Source organism: Ricinus communis, chromosome 10 (genome assembly GCF_019578655.1).
Source record: "Ricinus communis isolate WT05 ecotype wild-type chromosome 10, ASM1957865v1, whole genome shotgun sequence".
NCBI lineage: Eukaryota > Viridiplantae > Streptophyta > Magnoliopsida > Malpighiales > Euphorbiaceae > Ricinus > Ricinus communis.
Window position 1 is genome coordinate 20,762,180 of NC_063265.1, and position 23,578 is coordinate 20,785,757.

At 27.8% G+C, this 23,578-nt stretch overlaps 1 protein-coding gene and 1 long non-coding RNA gene across 11 annotated transcripts; one reads left to right on the plus strand and one right to left on the minus strand.

Annotated features, from left to right (window-relative positions):
* The first annotated feature begins 14,590 nt into the window (after positions 1 to 14,590).
* Positions 14,591 to 16,926, plus strand: LOC107262416. 7 transcript variants are annotated; one of them, XR_007214380.1, is made up of 3 exons: positions 14,607 to 15,680; positions 15,916 to 16,060; positions 16,160 to 16,926. It is a non-coding gene; the product is annotated as an uncharacterized LOC107262416 (long non-coding RNA). The 7 variants fall into 7 exon arrangements; XR_007214381.1 differs by having other exon boundaries at positions 15,989 to 16,060; XR_007214378.1 differs by having other exon boundaries at positions 14,762 to 15,680; positions 15,916 to 16,432; positions 16,547 to 16,926.
* A 216-nt stretch (positions 16,927 to 17,142) lies between these two features.
* LOC8277635 (geranylgeranyl transferase type-2 subunit beta 1-like) lies at positions 17,143 to 20,651 on the minus strand. Of its 4 annotated transcripts, XM_048369987.1 has the most exons (11): positions 20,497 to 20,651; positions 20,145 to 20,198; positions 19,883 to 20,033; positions 19,588 to 19,704; positions 19,162 to 19,240; positions 18,908 to 19,056; positions 18,069 to 18,202; positions 17,889 to 17,987; positions 17,699 to 17,774; positions 17,469 to 17,555; positions 17,143 to 17,380 (listed from the first exon to the last, which is right to left on the minus strand). In XM_048369987.1, exons 2-11 carry the CDS (start codon positions 20,196 to 20,198, stop codon positions 17,364 to 17,366), a joined length of 963 nt encoding a protein of 320 aa, XP_048225944.1. In that variant the 5' UTR covers positions 20,497 to 20,651; the 3' UTR covers positions 17,143 to 17,363. The 4 variants fall into 4 exon arrangements, with proteins under 4 accessions (XP_048225944.1, XP_048225945.1, XP_048225942.1 ...); XM_048369988.1 differs by having other exon boundaries at positions 17,143 to 17,555; positions 19,162 to 19,228; positions 20,497 to 20,650; XM_048369985.1 differs by having other exon boundaries at positions 17,143 to 17,555; positions 20,497 to 20,650.
* Between the last annotated feature and the right edge of the window lie 2,927 nt (positions 20,652 to 23,578).

A 23,578-nucleotide genomic window follows, 5' to 3' on the forward strand; every position in this document is an offset into this window, starting at 1 on the left:
ATTGGCCCTTCTTGTGTGGGAGACCCTTGGTTTTGTCGGCAGTTGGTGAGGTGGCATGTAAGTTGGACTTGCCGCCAAGTATTAGTAATGTTCTCCGAGGTTAAATCCAGTTGTTTGTAAGTTTGAAATTTGAGGGAAGTGTATTTTCGATCTTTGCTCGTGTTGGACCCTTAGTGTGTGGAAGCAAGTGAAGATTTGGTTTCCGAGGGAGTAGTAAGTGAGGATCATGGATTTCGTAGTTCGCCAGTTTTGTTTAAGGGTTTTGTCGATGAGTCTTGTGGTTTAGTTAGTTTCCCGAGGAAAAGTTTTAGAAATACGGGTTCTGGAGATGAGAGGTTCCTAATTAGTTTCACTAGAGTGTAGCCCTTTTCTTTTAAAATTCGAGGTCGAATTTTTTTTTGAGGGGGGAGAATGTAACACCCGAATTTTTATATATTTAATAATGAGTTTTTATTTAAGTTAATTTTAGCCTCATTATTACTGGGTTTAATTTAAAATGATTATATTTTGGTTATTCAAATTTTCCAAATGCATATTTATATAAGTAAAATTATATATTGGAAAATTATGGTAGAATTGTAAAGGATGTGTTTATAAAAGAATTTTGGAAAAATTGATTATTTAATTTAATTGTGTGTTAGGACTAAATTGGAAATTTATTTTGGAATAAGGATTGAAAGTATAATTTTATTTTTATGGGGTTTTAATGGAAATTTGTGAGTTTGGTATTTTCGTAAATAAATATGTCACGGTGGGGGTATTTTTGTAATTGTGTATTTTCAGTGAATTCTAATTTGGCCCAAATTAAATAGTTAAGGGCTTAATTGATAGGCTAAAAAGAAGTTTGGGGGTCAAATTTAAATTCTGCAGGATGAAATTGTAAGTATTTGGAGTGTTTTTCTGGCAGGTCCTGGACCCGTTTTTACGGGGGGTAATGTTCGTGTTGTAGGGGAGGTTCTGCCGAATTTTGTAGTTCCCGAGTCGAGATTCTTAGCGGAATCTAGACCTAGGATCTATTGTAATTGTTTCATCGTTTTGATAAATTGTTTTCCGTGATTAGATGATCTCATTCTGCTCGCTACCGAGACACCCACCCGAGCTAGAGGTCGCCTAATTCTGTGAGTTAAAGTCATATATCGTTTACGCACGTGTCATGCATAAAATTTGATTTGCTACTGAGAATATTTATTTGCAATTTCAATTTTTCATTCAATTATTATTATTATCATTTGCATGATGCTTTTAGTTACTATTTAAATATGTTTTTCCTTTATTACCAATTTTAATATTGCATGATGACTCAGGATGGGACGGCAGTAGAACATAGGAGTTGGATGAGTGTCCAATATAATATGAGAGAGATAAGAAAAAGGTAAAGAGGTAAAAATTTTGAGAAAGAAAGATTAGGACCTGCCCTGGTCGAGCATCGCTCTCTGGGCTTAGTAGAGTGTGGTTGCCGGAGTAAGGTCCCCGGTCGAGCATTGCCTCTCGGCCGGCTTATTTGGATATTTAAGTGACTGACCGGAGGTAAGGTCCCCGGTCGAGCTTTGCTCGCCTTATTAGATTAAGAGAGTCGAATGGCTATTAGATTTCTTATTTGGATACTTAAGTGACTGACCGGAGGTAAGGTCCCTGGTCGAGCTTTGCTCTCGGGGCCTTATTGGATAAGAGAGCCAAAAGGCTAAGGCCGAGAGTTAAGTGACCGGACTTGGAGGTAAGGTCCCTGGTCGAGCTTTGCTCGGCCAAATTCCTATTGGAATGAGAGGTTTGAGATGATAGAGTTGAGGTTAGTTGAGACATAAGTGTTGAAATAATCGAGATTTTAGAGTTGGGATTAGAGTTCTACCCGAAGTAATCATCCCGTTGCATGTGGAATAAATTTTGTTTAAGCATGGCATGACACATATGTTTTAACATGACACGTATGGTTCGCGTGATTTATTAATTATTTTAAAATTAAATGAATGTGACATTGAGATATTTGAAACTGTTTTAGATGTATGATTTTAACTCACTCGGTAGACTCCATACCCATTTATTGTTTTTCGGATTCGACCGCTAGTTCTCTCATGACTCTTATTCAAGAACCCGACTCCTTCATCATCGGGTGAAGTATTTGATTTGGTATGTAAAATGGTAAATCTTAGATTCTCCGCGGTAGTAATTAGTATATGTATCGCTTGTAATTTTCGAGCTTGGGTCTCGCCTAGTATTTTCTGGTAGACCAAGTAATTTTGTAAAGTGTAACTATTAAGATAATTTATGGTTTTAATAATATAAATTTGAGTTGAGATTTGTTTAAATCTTGAGTGTCGGGGCTTACTACTGGGTTTCGGTGGCCTTAAGCCTACCCATTCCTAGTGCTTACGGTCCCGCCCACGGGGGTCGTGACATTAATTATCTATAAATATTATTATTATACAATTAATTTTATCTATAAATATTTTATTATATTTATGAATTGACATATAATTTTTTTCTATAAGTATAACTTATTTTATATATGTTTTTCTTCATACTTATCTAAAAATACTTTTTTTTTTAGGATGTATAATTTATTTACGAATTTATCTATTGGAAAATAGATTCTACCCACAAATAACATATTAGATAGGATTTACTTAAAGAATAAATCTTATTCATAAATATGTAGTCCATAATATTAATTTAAAACATATTAAAAATAAAAATATCAATTAAGAGAAATCACCTGCATCAATCAAAGAGAAAATATTAATTAAAAAAAGTATACGATTATTATATATTAACCAAATTAAATTTTAGGGTAGAGAAAGTGCATAAAAAATCTAATGTAATATATCTATTTATTTATGAATTTGATAAAAATCTGATTAAATTTATTTAAAAGTATTAAAATATTGTAGTTAGTTGAGCAATATAGAATCATATAACACATGCACACAATTAGTGTGGGTTGAATAAGTAATTAACATGAGTTTATTATAATAAAATCGCTAAAATAAGAACTCTAATTAGGCGGCTGCATGAGCAAATTACATTGCTCTTGGACATTGATACTCTAATTTGGTAAGTTTTAAGTAAACAATGGACAAATTGCACAGGAATACGTCATTTTTATGATTGATATTTGTTGTTTTCCATATTTTTTGCTTTCTATTTTCTATAGAGAAATGTTTTCTTTTGTCTTTTTCGTCTCTTTTTGAAGTTGAAAATTCAAAGTTGCCTTGTCTTTTACAAATTTGAATATGCACAATTAATTTTTATTTATTTAGTATATATGATATTTTAAAAGTTATTTTTAATTTTAAAATTTCAAAAAATAATTTAATAAAAATATAAATAATACTGCACAATTTACCTATTTTTATTCTAATTTCTACCTGCCAAATAATTTTATAAAAATGTTATATCTAACATTAATTAGTTGCACAAATAAAGTGAAATGACTGTTTTTTTCCTATGAGTATAAGGTATTTTGGCAACATAAATAGGAACCAACCTTCCATGAAGTTACCATATTAAACAATTCTCCTAAAAAAGGGCTATTATAATTTATTTTTTTATTATATAACGAAATATAACTGATTCTCTTTCATATTGATTATGTGTGATTTGATGTTCATTTCTTAAGCGATTTGATATTATATATTAAAACTTAAATCTTTTTATAAGAATTATAAATTTTTTATTTATCAAAAATAAAACTATTATAATAAAAAAATTAAAAAAGAATCCCACCACAATAGTAAAAGTTTATGCTAATAGTTGACAGAGCTCTTTTAATTTAAGATGTATAAAACTGATATTCTTAATTTATTGATTAATATTATTTAATAGGAAAAATAATAAAATTTAATTATAAAAAACAAAAAATTATTTCATATCTAAAACTAAGAGACTAATTATATATAAATTTCTTATTTAAACATATTCACATAAATGCATTATATTTTTTTATTGTAGATTCTTCACATGCGAGTATAGATTCGTGGAGATTTGATAGATTTTTTAATTCTATTTTTATTTAATTTAAAAGCTTTTATTTTTCTATAAAATTGATTTTCTATTTTTCTCTTTTTTTTTTTTGAAGAAACTATTTTTCTCATATTAATGATATTATTAACGTAAATATAAAAAGACTTAACTGGCGGTGGAAATAGGCACATGAATCTTTGATCTAAATTCAAAAACTAATGGCTTCAATATAAATAAATATAAAAAATTCCCAAGTTTATACGTTGCTAATAATATTATTGTTATTATAGTGTTTGTTGCATTCCAAAGTAAGCATTTGTTATACTTTGGATAATTAATATTTGTATTGGTCAAATGAATGCGGATGGGAATGTCCAAGAAAATGTTGGTTTTGGCATATCATATGCTCTGACAAAATCCAGCTGATCTTCCCAAGTAAAATTAAATTTTTATTCTTTTGCCTAACAAATTTATTTTTTATTATTTTAATTATATAAAGTAATAACATAGATAATTATTTAATTTTATATTTAATTTTAAATTTTTTAATTATTTTATCTTTAATTATTCAATTTTAATTCTAATTTATAATTTAATCACTATATAAATAAGAAACTAACATATTAAATTATTCTTTTCTTATTAACTATTTTTAATACGTATTAATTTTTAATTTGTAAAATGACTAAATTAAAATATAATTAAAATAAAATTCAATACAAATTAATAATCACTTATATTATTATTTTAAATTTTTAATTCGGGTTTTGATTCATTTAATTTATTTTTTTATTTGATTATAAATGTCTACTTATTAAAAGAAACCATTACTCGAGTATGACACCTTTAAACTCGAAGTGGTCTTCATTTTATTGCTATATAAAAATTTATTAATAGTGGATTTGTGTTTGAAAATTCATTGGTTCTATTTATTTAATTTATAAAATATTTAAAATTAATAAATATATTTATTTATTTTATTTTAAGCTCAATTCCAACTCGGTAATTGTTGAGTAACTTCAAAGCTGATTTTTCAAAAAATTTCTAACTTCAATTACCATTGATCTATGAACTATTGCAACACAAAAAGGAAATATTAATTTCATTTTTCTGTTTTTGTTTCTCAGAACCATTTTACATGGTTGGGTTCAGGGGTAAGAGATTCAAATATTTTTTTAAGAAAATATTTAAATCTACCATATATATTATAATAAATAAAAAAATAAACATTTTATATTTTAATTTTAAATTATTGAAATATATTTTATTATTTAAAATTGAAAAATATGTGTCAGTTATCTACAAATTTGATATATAGATAGAAACACACACGGTTTAGATAAGTAAATAATCTTTTGATTTTAAAAAAATATACCAAATTGATGTAATTGAGACATATATACAATTATTATAATTTAGAGCTCATATCTAACCGAACCGAAAGAGTAATACTAATAATTAAGATTTGTCCTGTAATGTTAGAAAAATGTAGATTTGTTAGAACTTAGATTTAGAAAAGTCATGGAAAATGGGCGGTTTTGGCGTGAAGGAAGGGAAGTGAGCATTGTCTTTCTTGTTTGTTTAGTCATATTGGTGGCCTTCGTCTTCATGGATGATACCAAACTAAACATGTCAACCATAAACTACTACCCAACAACTTAACCATCACAATCTTCTTTCTCCATTTGTATATATCTTTTCTTTCCTGTGCTAAAAAAGTAAATATATGAATTCTTGGCCTCACTCACTTATTTTGTAGGAAATAGAATCAATAAGTCTAATTTTTTATTTAACAAAAAAAAAATAAACACCCACATATTTTTAATTGTTTCAGAAAGAACAACTTTAGTAAAGTTTGAAATTTGACTCTTCTTTCCACATGTGTAATGAAAAAGAAAAAAAATAAAAGTATAATATTATAATTATTATTCGAAAAAAATTGAAAGAATGTTTTAAAGTATTACTTGAATCGAGAGATTCTAGAATTTATAGATTTAAAATCTATAAATTTTAGTATTTACATTAAACACAAAAATAACAAATTTTTATTTAAAATTAATAGTAATTTTAAATTAATTTAAATTTATTAAAAATAATATTAATAGAAAAATTATTATAACAATTCATTACTCTTTTCGAATATCTCATTTTCTCTTTGATTTTGAAAAGCGGTCGAGGGCATTATATAAAAAAGACATATCACACACCCTAATTTTACGAAAGGTGGAATAGACCGGTACAAACTGTTGACCCGATAAAATTCAGATGGGTACACAAACTATTCAAGAAGTGAATAAAATAAGAACTCGTCTATGAAAGCAATATCCAACATCGGTTAAAGACGAGTTGAAAGCTAAGCAATTAAAGATATTTATTAATTAGGAAGGATAAATATTTTAAAAGAATTAATAGATTTTGACTACTTTTATATTTACTGAACAAAAGATTTAAATTAGTCCATAAATTTTATAAAAATTCTCATTTAAAATTTTTAATTTAAAATCTTTCAATCCAAATGAGTCCTACAATTAACATATAAAGCGACTTCTCCTATGTAAGTCTTTGGGTTAAATACTATTTACCCTTTCCAATTTATTTTAATATATGAATCGTTCCCTACATTTTCTTTATTATATTAAAACCTTTTTGAATTTTCATAAAACTAACTACTACCTTTTTCGTGTTAGTCGAATGACTAAACTGGTAATTTAATATTATATTTGATCCTTGAACTTATTATCAAGTATCAAACTTGTACAAAATATCATATTAGAGTAAAATTTTATTTTTAACAAAAGTTAATTTTAGTGTCTGACTAAGAAAATAAATTTAATATTATTTTTCTTGTTCTAAATTTTATTTTTAATATAATTTAATTCAAGTAAATTTAAATATTTGAAAACTACTTACGTTTACAACAATATTATTAAATTACTATATAATTTAATTTTAGTTATTAATATAAAATAAATATTTCTAGTTAAAAAAATCATTTTATTCTTATTCTTATTATATATTATAATTAACTATATAAAAAGTAAAAATCAAATTAAACAATCATGTCTTAATTTAGTGAAATAATTTGGATACCAAGTTGATAAGTTCACTATCAATGAAAAATTTCATATGACAATCTATATGCTAAAAATAAAATATTTTATCAATTATTGAAATGAGATTAATACTGAGTAAAACTTTCATTTGTAATATAGTTTAATTTTAGTTGTAATAAAAATAATAACTTTTAACTATTTATTTTATTTAAAAATTTAAAATTAAATTATATAGTAATTTAATATCTTTTCTAAAAATAATTCTTTTTAATACATTTAAATCTTTTAGAATTAAATTATACTAAAAAATAAAAAATATAAACAAGTAAAAGAATATTAAGTTTATTATTTTAATTAGGCACTAAAAATTAATTTATGCTAAAAATAGAATTTTATTCTAATTTGATAATACAATTAATTTTGGATGAATTTAATGTTTGATAATAAGCTTAAGGATCAAATTATAATCTTAAATTATCAGTTAGTTTTTCGCCCGACACAAATGGAGATAGTAGTTAATTTTATTAAAATTCAAAAGAATTTTAATATAATAAAAAAATATAAAAATTGAACCATATATTATGCCAAATTTCAAGGTAAATAGTAATTTTAAAATAATATAAATTGATTAAAAATAAGATTGATATAAAAATTATTATAACAATTCATTACTCTTTTATTGGAAAAATATATATAGTGGCGCATCAAAAGCTCTAAACATTTCACATCTCATAGAAATTAAGGTTATAAGTTGTAATTGAGGATTTAAGTTGGAAAATGAAATAATTTTCTTTTATGAACGTGAAGAACATAGAGAAAAATATTACGATTTTTAAATATTATGATGACACGTGTCAAGCACTGTGGACACATACCATTATAAAACTCTTTGGTGAATGACATGTGTCAAGCTCTATCAATACATGTCATCATAAAATTCTTTTATGATGACACATGTCAAGTTATATTGACACATGTCATCATAATACTTTTTTGTGATGATACATATTAAGTTATACTGACACCATGTGTCAGGCTGCTTTTTTGACACATGTCATTATAAATTTTTTTTACGATTACATGTGTCAAGCTGCTTTCCTAACACATGTCATTATAAAATCTTTTTGTGATGACAAGTGTCCAAATGGTTTTATGATGACACATATCAAACTACTTTCTTAACACATGTAATTATAAAAAAAAAAATTGTGATGACACGTATCAAGCTGCTGTACAAACACATATCATTACAAACTTTTTTATGATGATATATGTCAAGCTTTTTCAATATATAACATTTATTATTATACATTATCATTAGTTAGACATTTACAGACTTTAACTTCGAAAAATGCTAGTGTTCCTATTCGAGGTACAACTCAATTCCATCGCCGTGCTTGAATTAATCTTACCACGTGCAACTTTCTAGGTTCATTATTAATTGACAATGAAAATTTAATATTAAAATCTTCAATATTAATTAAAACACTTTAATCAACTAAGGGAACAATTAATCATTTCCATTAATTATAAATGACGTCTAGTAACATATTATAATTATCCAATTAATAATAAATGTATTGATTATCCATGAACCCTTTATTTATGATTACTGTGTAATTAAATTCTTTCATTGAACAATATCCCAATCAAATAAGGATCATGGAATAGTCAAATCCACTAACTTGATTCTATGACCAAATTTAGGATATATTTCGGCTAAATATGATTAATGAGAACATTCCTTTTTCATTAATCATAATTACCTTGGCTAAATATTTTTTAGTCAACATATTATCGGATCTATAGGATATTCCCCTTGTTTACTCAAGGCAATGGATTTCTTGTTGATGAAAACTTGCCTCCATGCATATACAATTAGAGCCATTATCTACAAGTACCCATTCTAGTTATAAATGGATACCTAAAACATAAGCAAATTCTAATTACATATTCATGAGAAAACTCTATCATCTTAGGTCTAAGATTAGTTACATCATCATAACTTAATAATGTATCAGTGACTTAAATAAATCATCAATGTGATTCATTATTTCTTCAAGTTATGTTTAGTCCACTTGTCACATAAGTGACCCATAATGATTAACTTAGTAACTCATACTAAATGGCACAAGACTCACCATCCTATATATATATATTAGTATTTCATACTAATCATAGGGTTAAACACATTATGTTGGTCTTTCGGATTAAAAAAGTCTAATATTTAATCTTACAACTAAGAACTATTTTATAATATTTATTCTAAAGACCATCCGTTACTCATATTCTCAACTCTTGAGAATGAAGTCTTTAATAAATATTATTGAACTCATTCAATAATTATATTACTACAAAAATGAATGAAAGACAACTGACATTAATAAAATTATATTCATTACATAATAATATCATAATGTATGAACCAAAAAGTAAAAATCCAATTGGCTTTTAAGACATACATCTAACATCTTTTAAAATACCGCATCTCCTCTTTGATTCCGAAAAGCGATCGAGGGCGTTCCATAGAAGAGACACATTATATACCCTAACTCTATAAAGGATGGGATAGATTCACATAAACCGTTGACCCGAGAAGATCTAGATAGGCACACAAACTGTTCAGAAAGTGAATGAAGTAAGAACTCACCTATAAAAGCGATATTGAATATTAGTCATAGGTGAATTGAAAGCTAAGTAGTGGAAGACATTTATTAATTAGAAGGATAAATATTTTTAAACAATTTATAGTATTGAACAAAAGATTTAAATTAATTTATGAATTTTATAAAAATTCTCATTTAAAAATTTTCAATTCACATGAGTTCTACAATTACCATATTTTCTCCTATGTAAGTCTTTAGGTTAATACTATTTACCCTTTGTAGTTTATTATAATATGTGAGTCAGTCTCTGTATTTTTTTATTATATTAAAACTCTTTGAATTTTAATAAAAATAACTACTACCTCTTTCGTGTTAGTCGAAAGACTAAACTGGTAATTTAAAATTATAATTTGATCCTTGAACTTATTATTAAATATCAAATTTGTCCAAAATATCAAATTAGGGTAAAATCTTATTTTTGATAAAGTTAGTTTTAGTGTCTGACTAAGAAAATAAATTTAATATTTTTTTTCTTATTTTAAATTTTATTTTTAATATAATTTAATTCAAACAAACTTAAACATTTTAAAACTACTTATATTTATAATATTATCATTAAATTACTGTATAATTTAATTTTAATTATTAATATAAAATAAATATTTCTATTTAAAAAATATCATTCTATTATTATTTTTATTATTTACTATAGTTAACTATATAAAAAGTAAAAATAAATTAAACAATCATGTTTTAATCGAGTAAAATAATTTAGATGCCAAGTTGACAAGTTCATTATCAATGAAAAGTATCATAACAAATCTGTATGTTAAAAATAAAATCTTTTATCAACTATTCAAATGAGACTAATACGAGTAAGATTTTTATTTGTTATATAGTTTAATTTGAGTGTCTAATAAAAATAAAATCTTTTATCAACTATTCAAATGAGACTAATACGAGTAAGATTTTTATTTATTATATAGTTTAATTTTAGTGTCTAATAAAAATAAAATCTTTTATCAACTATTCAAATGAGACTAATACGAGTAAGATTTTTATTTGTTATATAGTTTAATTTTAGTGTCTAATAAAAATAATAACTTTTAACTATGTATTTTATTTATTAATTTAAAATTAAATTACATAGTAATTTAATAATTTTAAATAAAAATAAGCATTTTTAATATATTTAAATTATTAGAATTAAATTGTGTTAAGAAAATAAAAAAAACAACTAAAAGAATATGAAATTTATTACTTTAATTAAACACTAAAATTAATTTATATTAAAAATAAAATCTTACTCTAATATGATAATGCAATTAATCTTGTACGAGTTTAATATTTGATAATAAATTTAAAAATTAAATTATCAATTTAGTCTCAATAAGAAAATTTAATATATACTATTAAATAAGAAAATTAATATATCATAGTAAGAAAATTACAAAAATCAAATGATATATTATAGTAACTCTTAAGCCTTTTGTACTGTGTTATCCTTTTTCACAAGGCGACGAACTTTCCAAGAAACTTCCTTATTCCAGTTTTTGGTGGCTGTACCAAATTTCTTGTGACTTCTGAGTAGGACAAGGTGGTGAATTAGACTTCCATTTGGGTCCTACTCCTCTTTCCTCTATTACACATTCCAATTATTTTATTTTATTTTATCTTATTTACCTTACCTTTTAATATATACTATTAAATACCTATTGTAATTTTTAATAATAATATACCATGGTCTTTTTTTAGTTATTTTGTTAGTTTTGCAGTTAAATTAAAATAAAAACTCTCTCTAATCGAATAAAAGAGAAAAAAAACCAAAAAAATACTCATTATTTTCTCTTTTAAGAACTATAAGAATGCGCTACCTAATCCTCAATTTAATTTGTTATACTATATTTTTATTCTAATTTGCAATATTATACTATTTCCTATTCTATTACTTTCTTTATTCAAAGACTATCTTTCTATAACTAATATTTATATTTTTAATCTACAATATATAATTTTCAAATTTAATAATAACATATCTTTTTAATAAAATAGTTAGCGCATTATATTATATTTTAATTTAATATTTTTTGAATTTACAGAAATATCTAAAACAATGTATAATGATTATATTAATTATTTTAGTGTTTTAATTTAAAATTCTACTTTAGGTGTAATTGCTGATAACGCTTTAATAATTATTTTAAGAATTTTAGTAATTGATGATAATTTTAGTAATTACAATAAAAATATTATTTTTCTAGACGTATTGATATAACAATCACTAATCTATATTATTTAAATAACTCGATTTAATTATAAAATTTAAATGAATATAATATAATAAGGTAATAATCTTATTAAAAAATAATTTATTATAGTTATTGAATTTGAATAATTTACATTATATGGCTCATCAATTCGCTATTTATTTTCTTTCAAAAAAAAAATTGGCTATTTATTTCATTATCGTACCTAAGAACAAAACAAAGAAAAGAAAAATGATGCATATGAATAATTATCCAGAAGAAAAAGAATATTTAGTATTATTGCAACAGTTTCCTAAGGAGGATTCTTGTCAGGGCTTTAATTAAAACTCATGATCATATTCAAATCTAGCATTAGAAGCTTCCAGTTTGGTAGCCAACAGGAATTCTTTTGGAACGTATATGATGTTTGCCATCCACTGTACCTAAGCAATTCCTGCATACAATAGCCAAAGCTGTTGTACTGTTGATGTATCAGAGTTGAGTTTCAGGGTCTCTTGTCAGGGCCAGGGCTTGGCTTAAGAGAAGGGAGCCACAAGAGCAATTAATATAGGAGGGTCTGCTCTGACGAGAAATTAGAAGGAAATAATCCCCATGACAAGCTCTATTATATTGTCTGGATTGAATCAGGAGTCATCTTCAACATACTAGCATAAGAAGTGGAGGCAAACATATACCAGATAATAAAATACTGAACACCAACGCACCAACCTGTTGTTCCAACAACCATGTCCTCCTCAATTAGACAGATTGTTCAAGTATCAAATATGAATGCAGTAAGCCTTTCTTTTACAGAGGCTTGGACATGGTTGTTAAGAAGTTGTTCCCTGTAAGAAGTTTTTCTTCTTTTTCTTTTTCTTGGATTCGACATGAATATGCTGAGCGAACTGACCCAGAGGATTGTGGATTAAGGATGTGTATATAACAGGTTTAAAAGCATTGGCACTTCTTTCGCTATATTATAACCACGGTGGTCGTTTTGCCCGAATTGGAGGTGATACGACGAGCCTGAGCTGCTTGTTTTATGTGTTAGGCAAATAACTAATAGAGGGGAGCAGGAGACTAGCAAAAGTAGACCATCCGAAAGTAGAGACTATTTTGGATGGTTGTTAGAGCAAATGAAGAGCAAAAAGCTACTCTTTCCTCCAATTTTAATAGATCATTTTTAATTTATATTAAATTAAAAATTTTATTTTTTTCCGATTAATATTATTATAATCTTAATAGATTTTTGAACGCATACATAATGATCTAAATATTGGTAGATTTTTCAATCTATTTATTTTTAGAGATTTAAATAAAAAGGATCGTATTGAAACTCAAAATAAATTGTATAAGAATTTACAATTTCAAAATCACATAAATAGAAATTAATTTATGTTAGTTAATGAATGATATTTTAAACATTTAATCATTAAACTAACACCTAAAAGAAAATGACAGATATTTTTAGACAGATTAAAAAAAAATAATCTATTAAAGTCGAATAAATAAAATATATATATATTTTTATTTTCGAGAAAAAAAGAAGCTAAGTTAATATCTATGCAAGAAACCTATACCAAAAATCTCAACAAATTTAGTAGAGGATTGTTCTTTGCCTTCTTCGCCACCGCAACAAAACCTAGATTTCGGAATTCAATTAAACAAGCATAGATCACAACTCAATCCTGAAATTCATCTCTCCATCAATCAAAGTTTTTCAATAATTTTTTTCTCTAGATCAGAAAACAAGACATGCTATCAGACGACTCCATTATTATTATCAACGGGAGACGATCACACTTTTCACCACTCTCTACTTCCACCAACAGGTAATTATTCCTCCATTCAAGAATCATTGTCTTTAATACAATGGCTGGAATCTACAGTTCCTCCACTTGTACTTCTATTTGGTGTTATGTTACTTTGTTGTTTGCTTTTTAGTAAAATTATAATTTAATGTGTAAAATTAAAAATTATTAGTATTTAAGTGTGTGAAATTAATCATTATATATAAATATAAAAAAAAATTAATATAAAAAAATTAAAGTCTATTATATTTTTATAGTGAAACACGAAATACGATAAATTTTTCATATAAACAATAAAAATTATAAAAATAAAAAAATATATAAATATATAAATAAATACTATATATGTCATAAGAAGATGTTTTAATAATTAACATTATAATCAAGATTATTATCCTTAATAATGATCGATTTTGTTTTAGATGTTTATGGTGATGGATTTGAAGAAGACAGTGTATTGATCAAATTTAGATAAAAATTTCTTTAAAATTATAGTAAGAACGTTGTAATAATGGTAGTAGAAAGAACGGTCTATTAATCTATTAAAAATAGATACTTTTTAAAGGTTTTTTGTCATTTTATTCTTTTTAATCTACTAAGTTGATAATATATATTTTAAGATTACAAGTCTGTAATTTCTATCGGCATTGCTATATACACTCAATCGTAAGTATTATTAAATTCACACACCAAATTGTAACTTTTAAAAGTTGAAATACTTTATTGTCAAATTTCAACAAGTTTACGTATTATTTTTTGTAATTATCTAGTTTTTTACACTTAAATGTTTCCGATTTCACTTACTAAATTATAACTTTTAAAAATTTAAATATTTGATTGTCAAATTTTAACAAATATATACACTATTTTTATAATTATTCCTAAAATTAAAAGTAGATGTCAATAGTTATTCCTAAAATTAAAAGTAGATATTAATTGACATCGTACAATATCCTAACTTCTTTAGACCAATAATGAAATTAATTCATAAGGATTTACTTCCACTTGAAGTGGATTTAGAAACCACCCAGGAAAGTACCTAAGTGGGGCCTTGCTGATCCAATCAGTCACCTTCTTCCCACTCCTACGAATAAATAAAAATTCACAATCATTAAATCCCCCACAGCAAGTAGCCAAATATCCTCTACAATTAATCTAATTTTCCAAGGAGGCTCCTCTTTGTGATTATTACAGCTTTCAGCAATCACTGAGTCGTCAGACTCACAAATCACCCTTCTCCTTCTGCAGTTGGAATGGTTTGCCAATGCCAATCTGCTTTTTTACTGCCTAACTGAACCAAAAACAAGACTGCCCCGAGTATTGCAACATACAACATCTCAAATAGCAAGATTACTTTTCACCCTAAATGATGCATCAGAATTCAGTTTGATCCATCCTCTTTCAGGAGGCTGCCACATCAAACTTGGAAGGGAGGGATTACTAGCAACTTTGTTTACCCAATTAGACTGCTCTTGTATAGCATTCAACTTAATAAACACTTCTAGCTCTGCTCAAATCAAATTCTGAATTAGAGATGGAGTAGTACCTTGGAAATAGGCAGCATTCCTAGCGAGCCAAGTTTAAGAAGGTCTCCCTGGTCCAAACCTTTTAGTTTGCTTCTTTTTTTCTTTTTTTTCTGATTAAGCTGTTAGTTTGCTTTTGAACCTTGAAATCTGTGTAGTTGTCAGGAGTATGATAAAGCCCCAATGGACTTCCATACCATGAAGCCCTAGCATGCTCAAACCGGATTAAGAATGAAATAATTGGTTTCGATATCATATAACAGGCAGATATTTTGGTGCAAGAATGTGGAGATTGAAATTCAAGGAAGACTCATCATATTCCAAGAAACTTCTCGTGTTTTTAGCATTAGCAAAAGCGATCTCCGCCGTCTTATGGATTGGTTGAAAAGTTTGAAAGAAAAACAAAATATTGTTCTAGGCAGTATGATCTCAGTTGGTACCGGATTCGAAGGATTAGTACAAAGTTGCTCAAGTCTTTCCCAAGGTATATGTTTATTTAATACCTGTCCTTATATTCCTTTTTTGAGCTTTTCTTATTCATGGCCTTGCTTAATTTCATTCTTGTGTGTATATGTTGTATCCCCCAGTATCATTAAGGCTGTTAATTTTAAAATTTTATCCATTCAAGATAATAATTTTCAACAAAGTTCATACAAATGATATCACTAAATCTTAAAAACTACATAGAACTTTGATATTATGATGCTATTTCTGTCAAGAATGCCCCTGCAAACCTGCACTTGATATTGCACAACTTTGGGGACAATGATTCAGTGCAACCTAACTCAACAGGCATTGGTCCTCCTCCTGTTCCACTTCCTGAATGCATTGAGAATATGAAGAAGATTGCTCAACCTCTCTAGTGTAAAGTTTCTATACATCTTGGACTAGCATTTTAAATTATATCTGTTGCTAATTAAATGGCAGAGCCTTTCTGAGAAGACTCCCTTTCATCTTTCTCAGTGCCCCCCTGCCAATGAGGAAATGATCTGTCAATATTTCGGATTTGTTATTTGTTTCTCTGGCATATATATTCGTTATAAGTTTGCTTGTTCACCAGTGGCGACACTGATTGAACCAATGAAGCCTGCCAAATATATCCAGAAGCTTGTTTGAAGATGTGTCAGGAAACAGAGGTGACTGTTTGTCTTAGAGTTTGTAAGTTTGGACCGCAATGCAGCAACAGGATGGTTATTGGTTGACTGTTTGCTTTACATGGGTGTTTCTTTTCACAAGGTATCAGCCATTATCAAAGGGAAGAAAGTCCCCAATCTCCTAGGTTACAAGATAGACATTTCATTGCAAAGACTAAAAGCTTGATGATGCTATACTTGATTCTTTTTCTGACAGGGATGGAATCCATCTTTCAGAAGAGGGTAGCAAAATAGTGGTGAAGGAGATAATCGAAATACTTACAGAAGCAGATTAGAGAGCAGACCTGCAGTGGAAGGCACTGCAAGTGAATTTGTAGGAGTTGTACCCTCAGATCTGGAAGCCGAAGAGGCCCTTACTATCAAAACTCAAAAAACTGCAAGGGGAATTGGATCTAGAAAGAGTAAAGCTTAATAATCACCACTGATCTCACTCCCTTTTTGGTTTTGTTTGTATGATATTTGAGTATTCTGGAGGTGACATTGGATTGCTCCAGTCCAATCTTGACCTCCATCCATAGTTGGAAGGCAGCTTATTCAATAAAAATTCTTAATAGGGAAAAAAAATTCTTTCTAGTATTTTACACAAATTTTGTTTGTTAGAAGACAGATTATTTTACACAAATATTACATTATAGTCTCAAAAGGAGTTTAATTGGAATTAAATCTTAACAAGTAGAAACATACTTGGAAACACAGAAATGAAAACAAGCAGTAGGAAGTAGCAGTAGAAGTAGCACTAGATATATTATAAAGCATAATGACAATGAATATATAACCATAGCAATATAGAACTTCTCTAAAGCGAATTTTATTTCCATTCATCTATGCAAGTGGAGCATCATTTGCTTAAATATTTAATTTGACTTGTCAAAAATCAGTTGCCTAAAAGAAACCCTATTAGCATTTTACATCTCAGTCTCCTTTATTAACTTGCATAAAATAGAGTACATTGTGCACAAAGGAGAAATGTATATCGTTCTGAATGTATAACTTAGGAACATGGTGCAGGTCTGTCAGTCTAGACAAGTACCTAAAAAGTTTAGTGAAAAAGGTCAATCATACCATGCCATTAATGTCAAAGAACATTGCAGTCTAATGAAAATCAAGTGACTGTGTACCGAGAATAATCCTGTTCACAACATCGACAGGCAAAGCATAAGCTGGATCTGTGGCTTTCAATCCAGGATACCCTAAAAGTGAAAGACCTGCAACACCAAAGCAAAAGGAAAAAAAGAAATGGATAAATGATCTTAAGAAAAGTATAATATAGTAACTGTGAGATGCAGCATTCAAAAGATCAGACAACACCATGACCATATTTCCATGTTTAATGGTATACAAAAAATACCAGCCACTCCAAAATATGTGTGGAATACATCAACAGCATCGTCAGGTCTATCTGAAATTCCTCCATTCTCTGTGTCCTGTAAATTGAACACATTTTAGCAACAGCCTTGAACAATAAAATTTTAGAAATCAGTGTCAATATCATCAGCACTCCAACATTCAGTAGTTCATTTTGAAAAGTTGATACTAACCTGACAGCTTAAGATGAACTTAACAAGCTTTTCCTTGTTAATCCAATGAACTCTGTCAATCATTATCAAGCTAGAAAGAACCCACCAAGAGTAGCAAACCTGAAGTAGTACGATGTGATCTCAATTGGAATAATCATAAAATGTTCTCAGAAATCAACTCATATTGAGAGAAATACCAACATCAGGAAGTTTCTCAGGGCGTCCATTCAGACCCCCAGATTTCACTTGCCGCTCACATAACCACCATCCAAGCAGGTCCTTGTCAACATGATGCAGAGACCCTGTTATAGCAAGAGCTCCCACACAGCAGAAAACTACAATCACCAGGGACAGAAGTTTTTAACTGAAAATTTTACTTACAAGGTAGAATGCACCTTTTTTAAATCATAAACACCTTTCCATATGTTTAAAGCAAATTTTGAAAAAAGAAAATTATGGAGTGAAATGTAAGGTTCCCAAATTTGAGTACTTCAGAAATAAATTCAAAGAGTAACTAAGGCACTATAGTTGAGGCAAGAAGTAATTTTGCTAATGACATTCTGGGAAAAACAGACTATGGAAACTAAAACCAGTACTTCTGCTTTCATAATTCCAACAAAGAGAAGAGCATAACAAACCATTCATTTGCTTGTACAACATTTGTAGTAAAACCTTCTACATGAATTAACTGGCAAGTAATGCAATGCCACATAAGCAAGCATCTATACAAATCTTGTGAACACCTAATATACATAAAATTTCCAATGACATGGATAAGAGCTAACCGTTCAACAATTAGAGAAGAGATATTTTCCACCAACCAGATAAGTGTTGACTAGGGAGTAGAATTTAAAACTACAACCGATATTTAAAGTAGAGTTGAAATGTTCTTTTCTAAGAAAATAACCCAGCATGCCACTTTAAATAGAATTCAAGTGAATATCGCAAAGCAAGATTTGAGGGTTAGTGAAAAACATGAAAGAATCAAACACAATAAATGACACTTCAAAATCCTGGGGAAAACACAGCACAGAACATACTCTGTCCGGCATGAGATTCTCCACCAGGAGAGCATCCAAATCCACCATCAACATTTTTGCAGCTTAGGATGTAGTTCACAGCTTTTTCGATGTTTATTTTATCTAGACAATGCAATAAAGAAAGACAGCATATAGCAATATAAGAGAACCTGGAAAAAATAAAGAACTTCTTAGTTCAAAGATAATATACAGTTACTCAGTCCAAACCAAACACAAGATATCATAAAGTATCTGCTATTGGGAAAAAAAAGAACCTTGTATCCACTTCACCCCATATGTCTCCAGAAAAGGATCCATCTTCATTTTGCAGCCCAATAATATCTGATTTAATAACTTAAGTAAAATAAGAAATGGATAACACATGATATTTTTGGGTCCTTAATTATTGTAGTCAATTAGTTTGACATTGGTGTTCACATGACATACAAATCTCATACAAGGATCAATCCAAGCCTGAATCTATTTTTGCTATATTTAAGCTCCACAAAAAATGGAAAATAGTTCATAAAAACACAAGTAACATTTTTATTATAGTAACAAAAGTTGGTATCCAATAAAACAAAATTTCATAGTAACTATAAGGAATTTCTGCTAATCATTGACCGTCTCCTGCATAGATTATAAAGTCTTAAACGAAGTGTCACCAATCTAGGATTCACCAGATAATGAGACAAGGATACAGTTTGAAACTTTATCAATGTCAAGGACATTTAGCTTGTCAAATAGGGCCAAAACTTGTACAGCACTCAGGGTGTACAGAATATGGGGGTCATGGCCAATATTACCAGCAAAACCACCTGCATAACCCAAAAAAAGTCAAATATTTGGATCTTACTATCATCATCTAATTGTTTTACTTTTTCTCCCTTCAAATAAAAAATTACTTGGTTTTTGTGTACGACTAGTTTGCCGAAGTACATTAATGGAAATTGATGGCAGACAAAGCAAGAGAAAACAATGAAGTTTTTAACATACCAGATTCATGTTGGCATTGCATGATCCACTCAATTACTTCGTTTGAATCCACTACATCGAGCTTTCCTAGAAGATCTAGAGTAGTCAGTCCCCAATATGCTCCATTCAACCTTAAGTGCTCCATCACGACAGATGCCAAACTATCCTTTTTCTTCAGTAACATAACCAACCAACCCAAAACTTCAGTGAAGGAAAATGAAAGGATAATATCTCAATTAACAATTATGTAGCTCAAAACAAACAAAGAACTAAGAGAACAAACCTTCTCAACAGATATAATGTATTTAACATGCTTATCAACTGCCAGCTCACCCATCTGTCACCATTGAAACATTTTCAATTTGAGATCTTTATAGTCGGAGATACTAAAAAGATTGAGCAAAAGTTTTGGTACATGAATCAACTCAATTAGATAAGATTTACAAAAATTAATTATGAAATAAATTTAACCATCTTCAATAACTTTCTTACTCAAAAATGAGACAGCCCAATTACATATGATAATGCTCTTCTCAATTCCCTCATAAAAATAATTTTGTTCCCAATATTTTAGGTAATCTAAACCCTAAGTCATTGAAAAAGGAGGACAGAAGTAGAAGCAAACTGAAACAAACCTGAAGTGAATCCTAGAAGTTCAAATGATTTGTGCGTTTTGGGTTCAGCAGTTGCGAACTTTCTTTGTGTTTCTTTGACTTTTTCTGCAACAGAGGGTTTAAAATATATATACACACACACTAAGGCGGATACTAAAAAAATTAATAAGAAACAAAAAGAAAATTAAACAAGAAGCCACATAAGAAAAATACATATTAAAATTTTGGATAAATAAAATTATTTTAAATATTAGATATAATTTATATATTGAAAACAAGTCTTCTTCTACTGATTTTTTATTTTCTCATTAATACTGATAAAGATTGATGTTTAATTTTATTCAATTTAGTATTCTAAAATGAGAATGGTTTGGTAAAGTATCCCTTCATTTTAAAATATTTAATTTTAAATTTGTTTAAAAATTGTATTTATTATTTGGACTTATTCCAATCTGAATAGAAATATATGCATACTAGTCAATCCAACAAAAATTTATTTAATATGTATATATATAGTTATTAAATAAATTTAATAAATATTTAAATGGATAACCCTATCTTTTAAATACTTATTTATATAAATATTTTAGTAATAAAATAGACACTTGTTTACAAACCTATTTATAATAATTAAATTTTAAAATATTTTAATTAATAAAAATACAAAATTACAAAATATAAACCATATAGTTTTAAATAAAATATTATATATATATATATATATATGTGTGTGTCATTTAAACGGTATTTAGTATTGGATTCTAGTATTCTACATTCACATTCATTTAAATAATCGGGTTCAAATAGTGGGTATCCAAAGATTTAAATCCAAACTCGATCCGAATATTAAAATTTAATCTCAAATCTGTCCCAAATCCATTTATAGGTACTTATATCTATTCTATTAGAGTTCGATCAGATTGAGAATCTGAAACTACCCGCCCGACTACCTATAAGTAAAGTTTATTTAACATAGTAAAAATCAAAAAGTCACAATCAAAATATATTTTTTAATTTATATAAAAAATATAAATTTAAAATTCAAAATTTGAATCTTTTATTTAGCTAATAAAATTATAAGTCAAAAATATTATTCATATAAAGATAAAAGAATTATAAAATGAAAGGCCTAAATAAGATAAGATCATATAAACCTATCTCATTTATTCTTTATCCAATCATTTTATACAATTTATATAGAGCCTAATTATCAACGGATTAGTATTTGCAAATTCTACCTTTATGATATGAAATTAGCGAATAACTCTATTAACAATATCTATAAATTATTTTTATACTTCTTATTTGATATGTATATTTATTTTTTATATATATAATTTTATATGTAATATTATAAATATTTTGTAAATATATATATTTAATTAAATAATAATTATAATTTTAAAAATAATATTTTTATTATATTAATTAACGAATTGATTTTCTAATTAAATAATAATTCTAATTCTAAAAAATAATATTTTAAACTATCAATAGTAAATATATAAAGGAGGAAACACTAATGAACAGTGTTTACTACAGTACTTTACAATTCAATTTGAAGGGCAGACGCGTCATTTTACGTCAATAGGATCTCCACCATCTTCTTCATGTCCCACGTGACTTGCTCCTCCCCTGTTAAGAAAAACGACTTCCCACAAGAAGGCTAAAACAGACTTTTCAAAAAAAAAAAAACTCCACGCTACCATTTGGCAACAAATGCAGTACGTAGTACACTATCCCCTCCTTTCAAAACCACTCTCACCTCTCACCAACTCCAAACCTAGACTCTTCATAATGTATATCTAATAAGCTCCTTATGATGATTCAAGCATCTAATTATTAAATAACAAGGAGGTTACATTCTATAGTACATTCAACTCCTTAAGAGTAGAGGCGGTTGTTATACTTGAGGTATTTTTAAGACTACCAGAAGATACGGGACTTAAAAGGCTGCTATTGTCAAGGCCATGATTAGTTATGGCTACATGATCTTCTTTTGGTATCTAAGAAGCAATTGGTCTTCTCATGCTTTTTCCTTTAGTTGTCAGCGCATGAGAGTCAGATGCTCCACCTTCCCCTGTTGAATTAGGGTTCCCATACTTGAAGCGCCAATCTTACTATTTTTATCATGCATGGCCAAATTACTGATTTTTCTAAACTAACTTGTAGAAATAGTAAAACCAGGTCGAATCCCAAGGGAACCAATGTGGATAGCTTCTCAAAATAAAATAAAAGGGGGGATTTTGAATGTTTGAATCAAAATTATGAATAAGCAGAAAATAATGAAGGCTGAATATTAAAGTAAATAAAATCAATCTTAACAAATTTCCAATTCAAGAGTGCTAATTCCATCCAATTGTAATCATGATCATAGGCTAAAATATCAAGTACTGACTTATTCGAGAAAAAGACAGTGTAATTCATATAATGACTACTGACCCAACCCAACATCAATCATCACTTGAAATTAAACTCATTCGACAACCACGATAGCGTTCCATATCAACTTAATGATAGAATGAGAATTTAATGAGAATGTTCAATTTGATTGAGATAAGCGTACAATTTGTAATCTTGTTCTCCTTTCCACAGCTCATGCATCAGTCAAGAGTATCGAATTGCCGAAATAGTAGTCAATCAACCGAGCCAACTCTCTCGATTTGTGTCATATGATAATTCACGAATCACAAACTCAAAGTTTAGTAATAGAAAAATCAATATCAAAGTTGAGGTCGCTCAAAATATCAATATATAATTCATAAATAATAAAACAAGAAGATATTAATAATTAAGCACAACAGACCTCACAAAATCACTTGGAAACTTAAAAACTTAGAAAAAAAAAAACACCATGGTGGAGTAAGAATTCACAAGAATTGTAGAGTAGAAGAAGAATAAGAATATGTATATCTAAAGGTACTTATTCATTCTTATATATGAGTAAAACCCTAAACCCTAAGAATAGAATCCTTATAAAAAAAATAAGCTTCCTATTTAATCTTATCCCTACAAGAAAGGATAAGATTAAAAATGATCTAAATAAATTAAAACCCTAAATACATGGAAGAAAGTTCTATTAATTCAACACTTCCAAAAATAG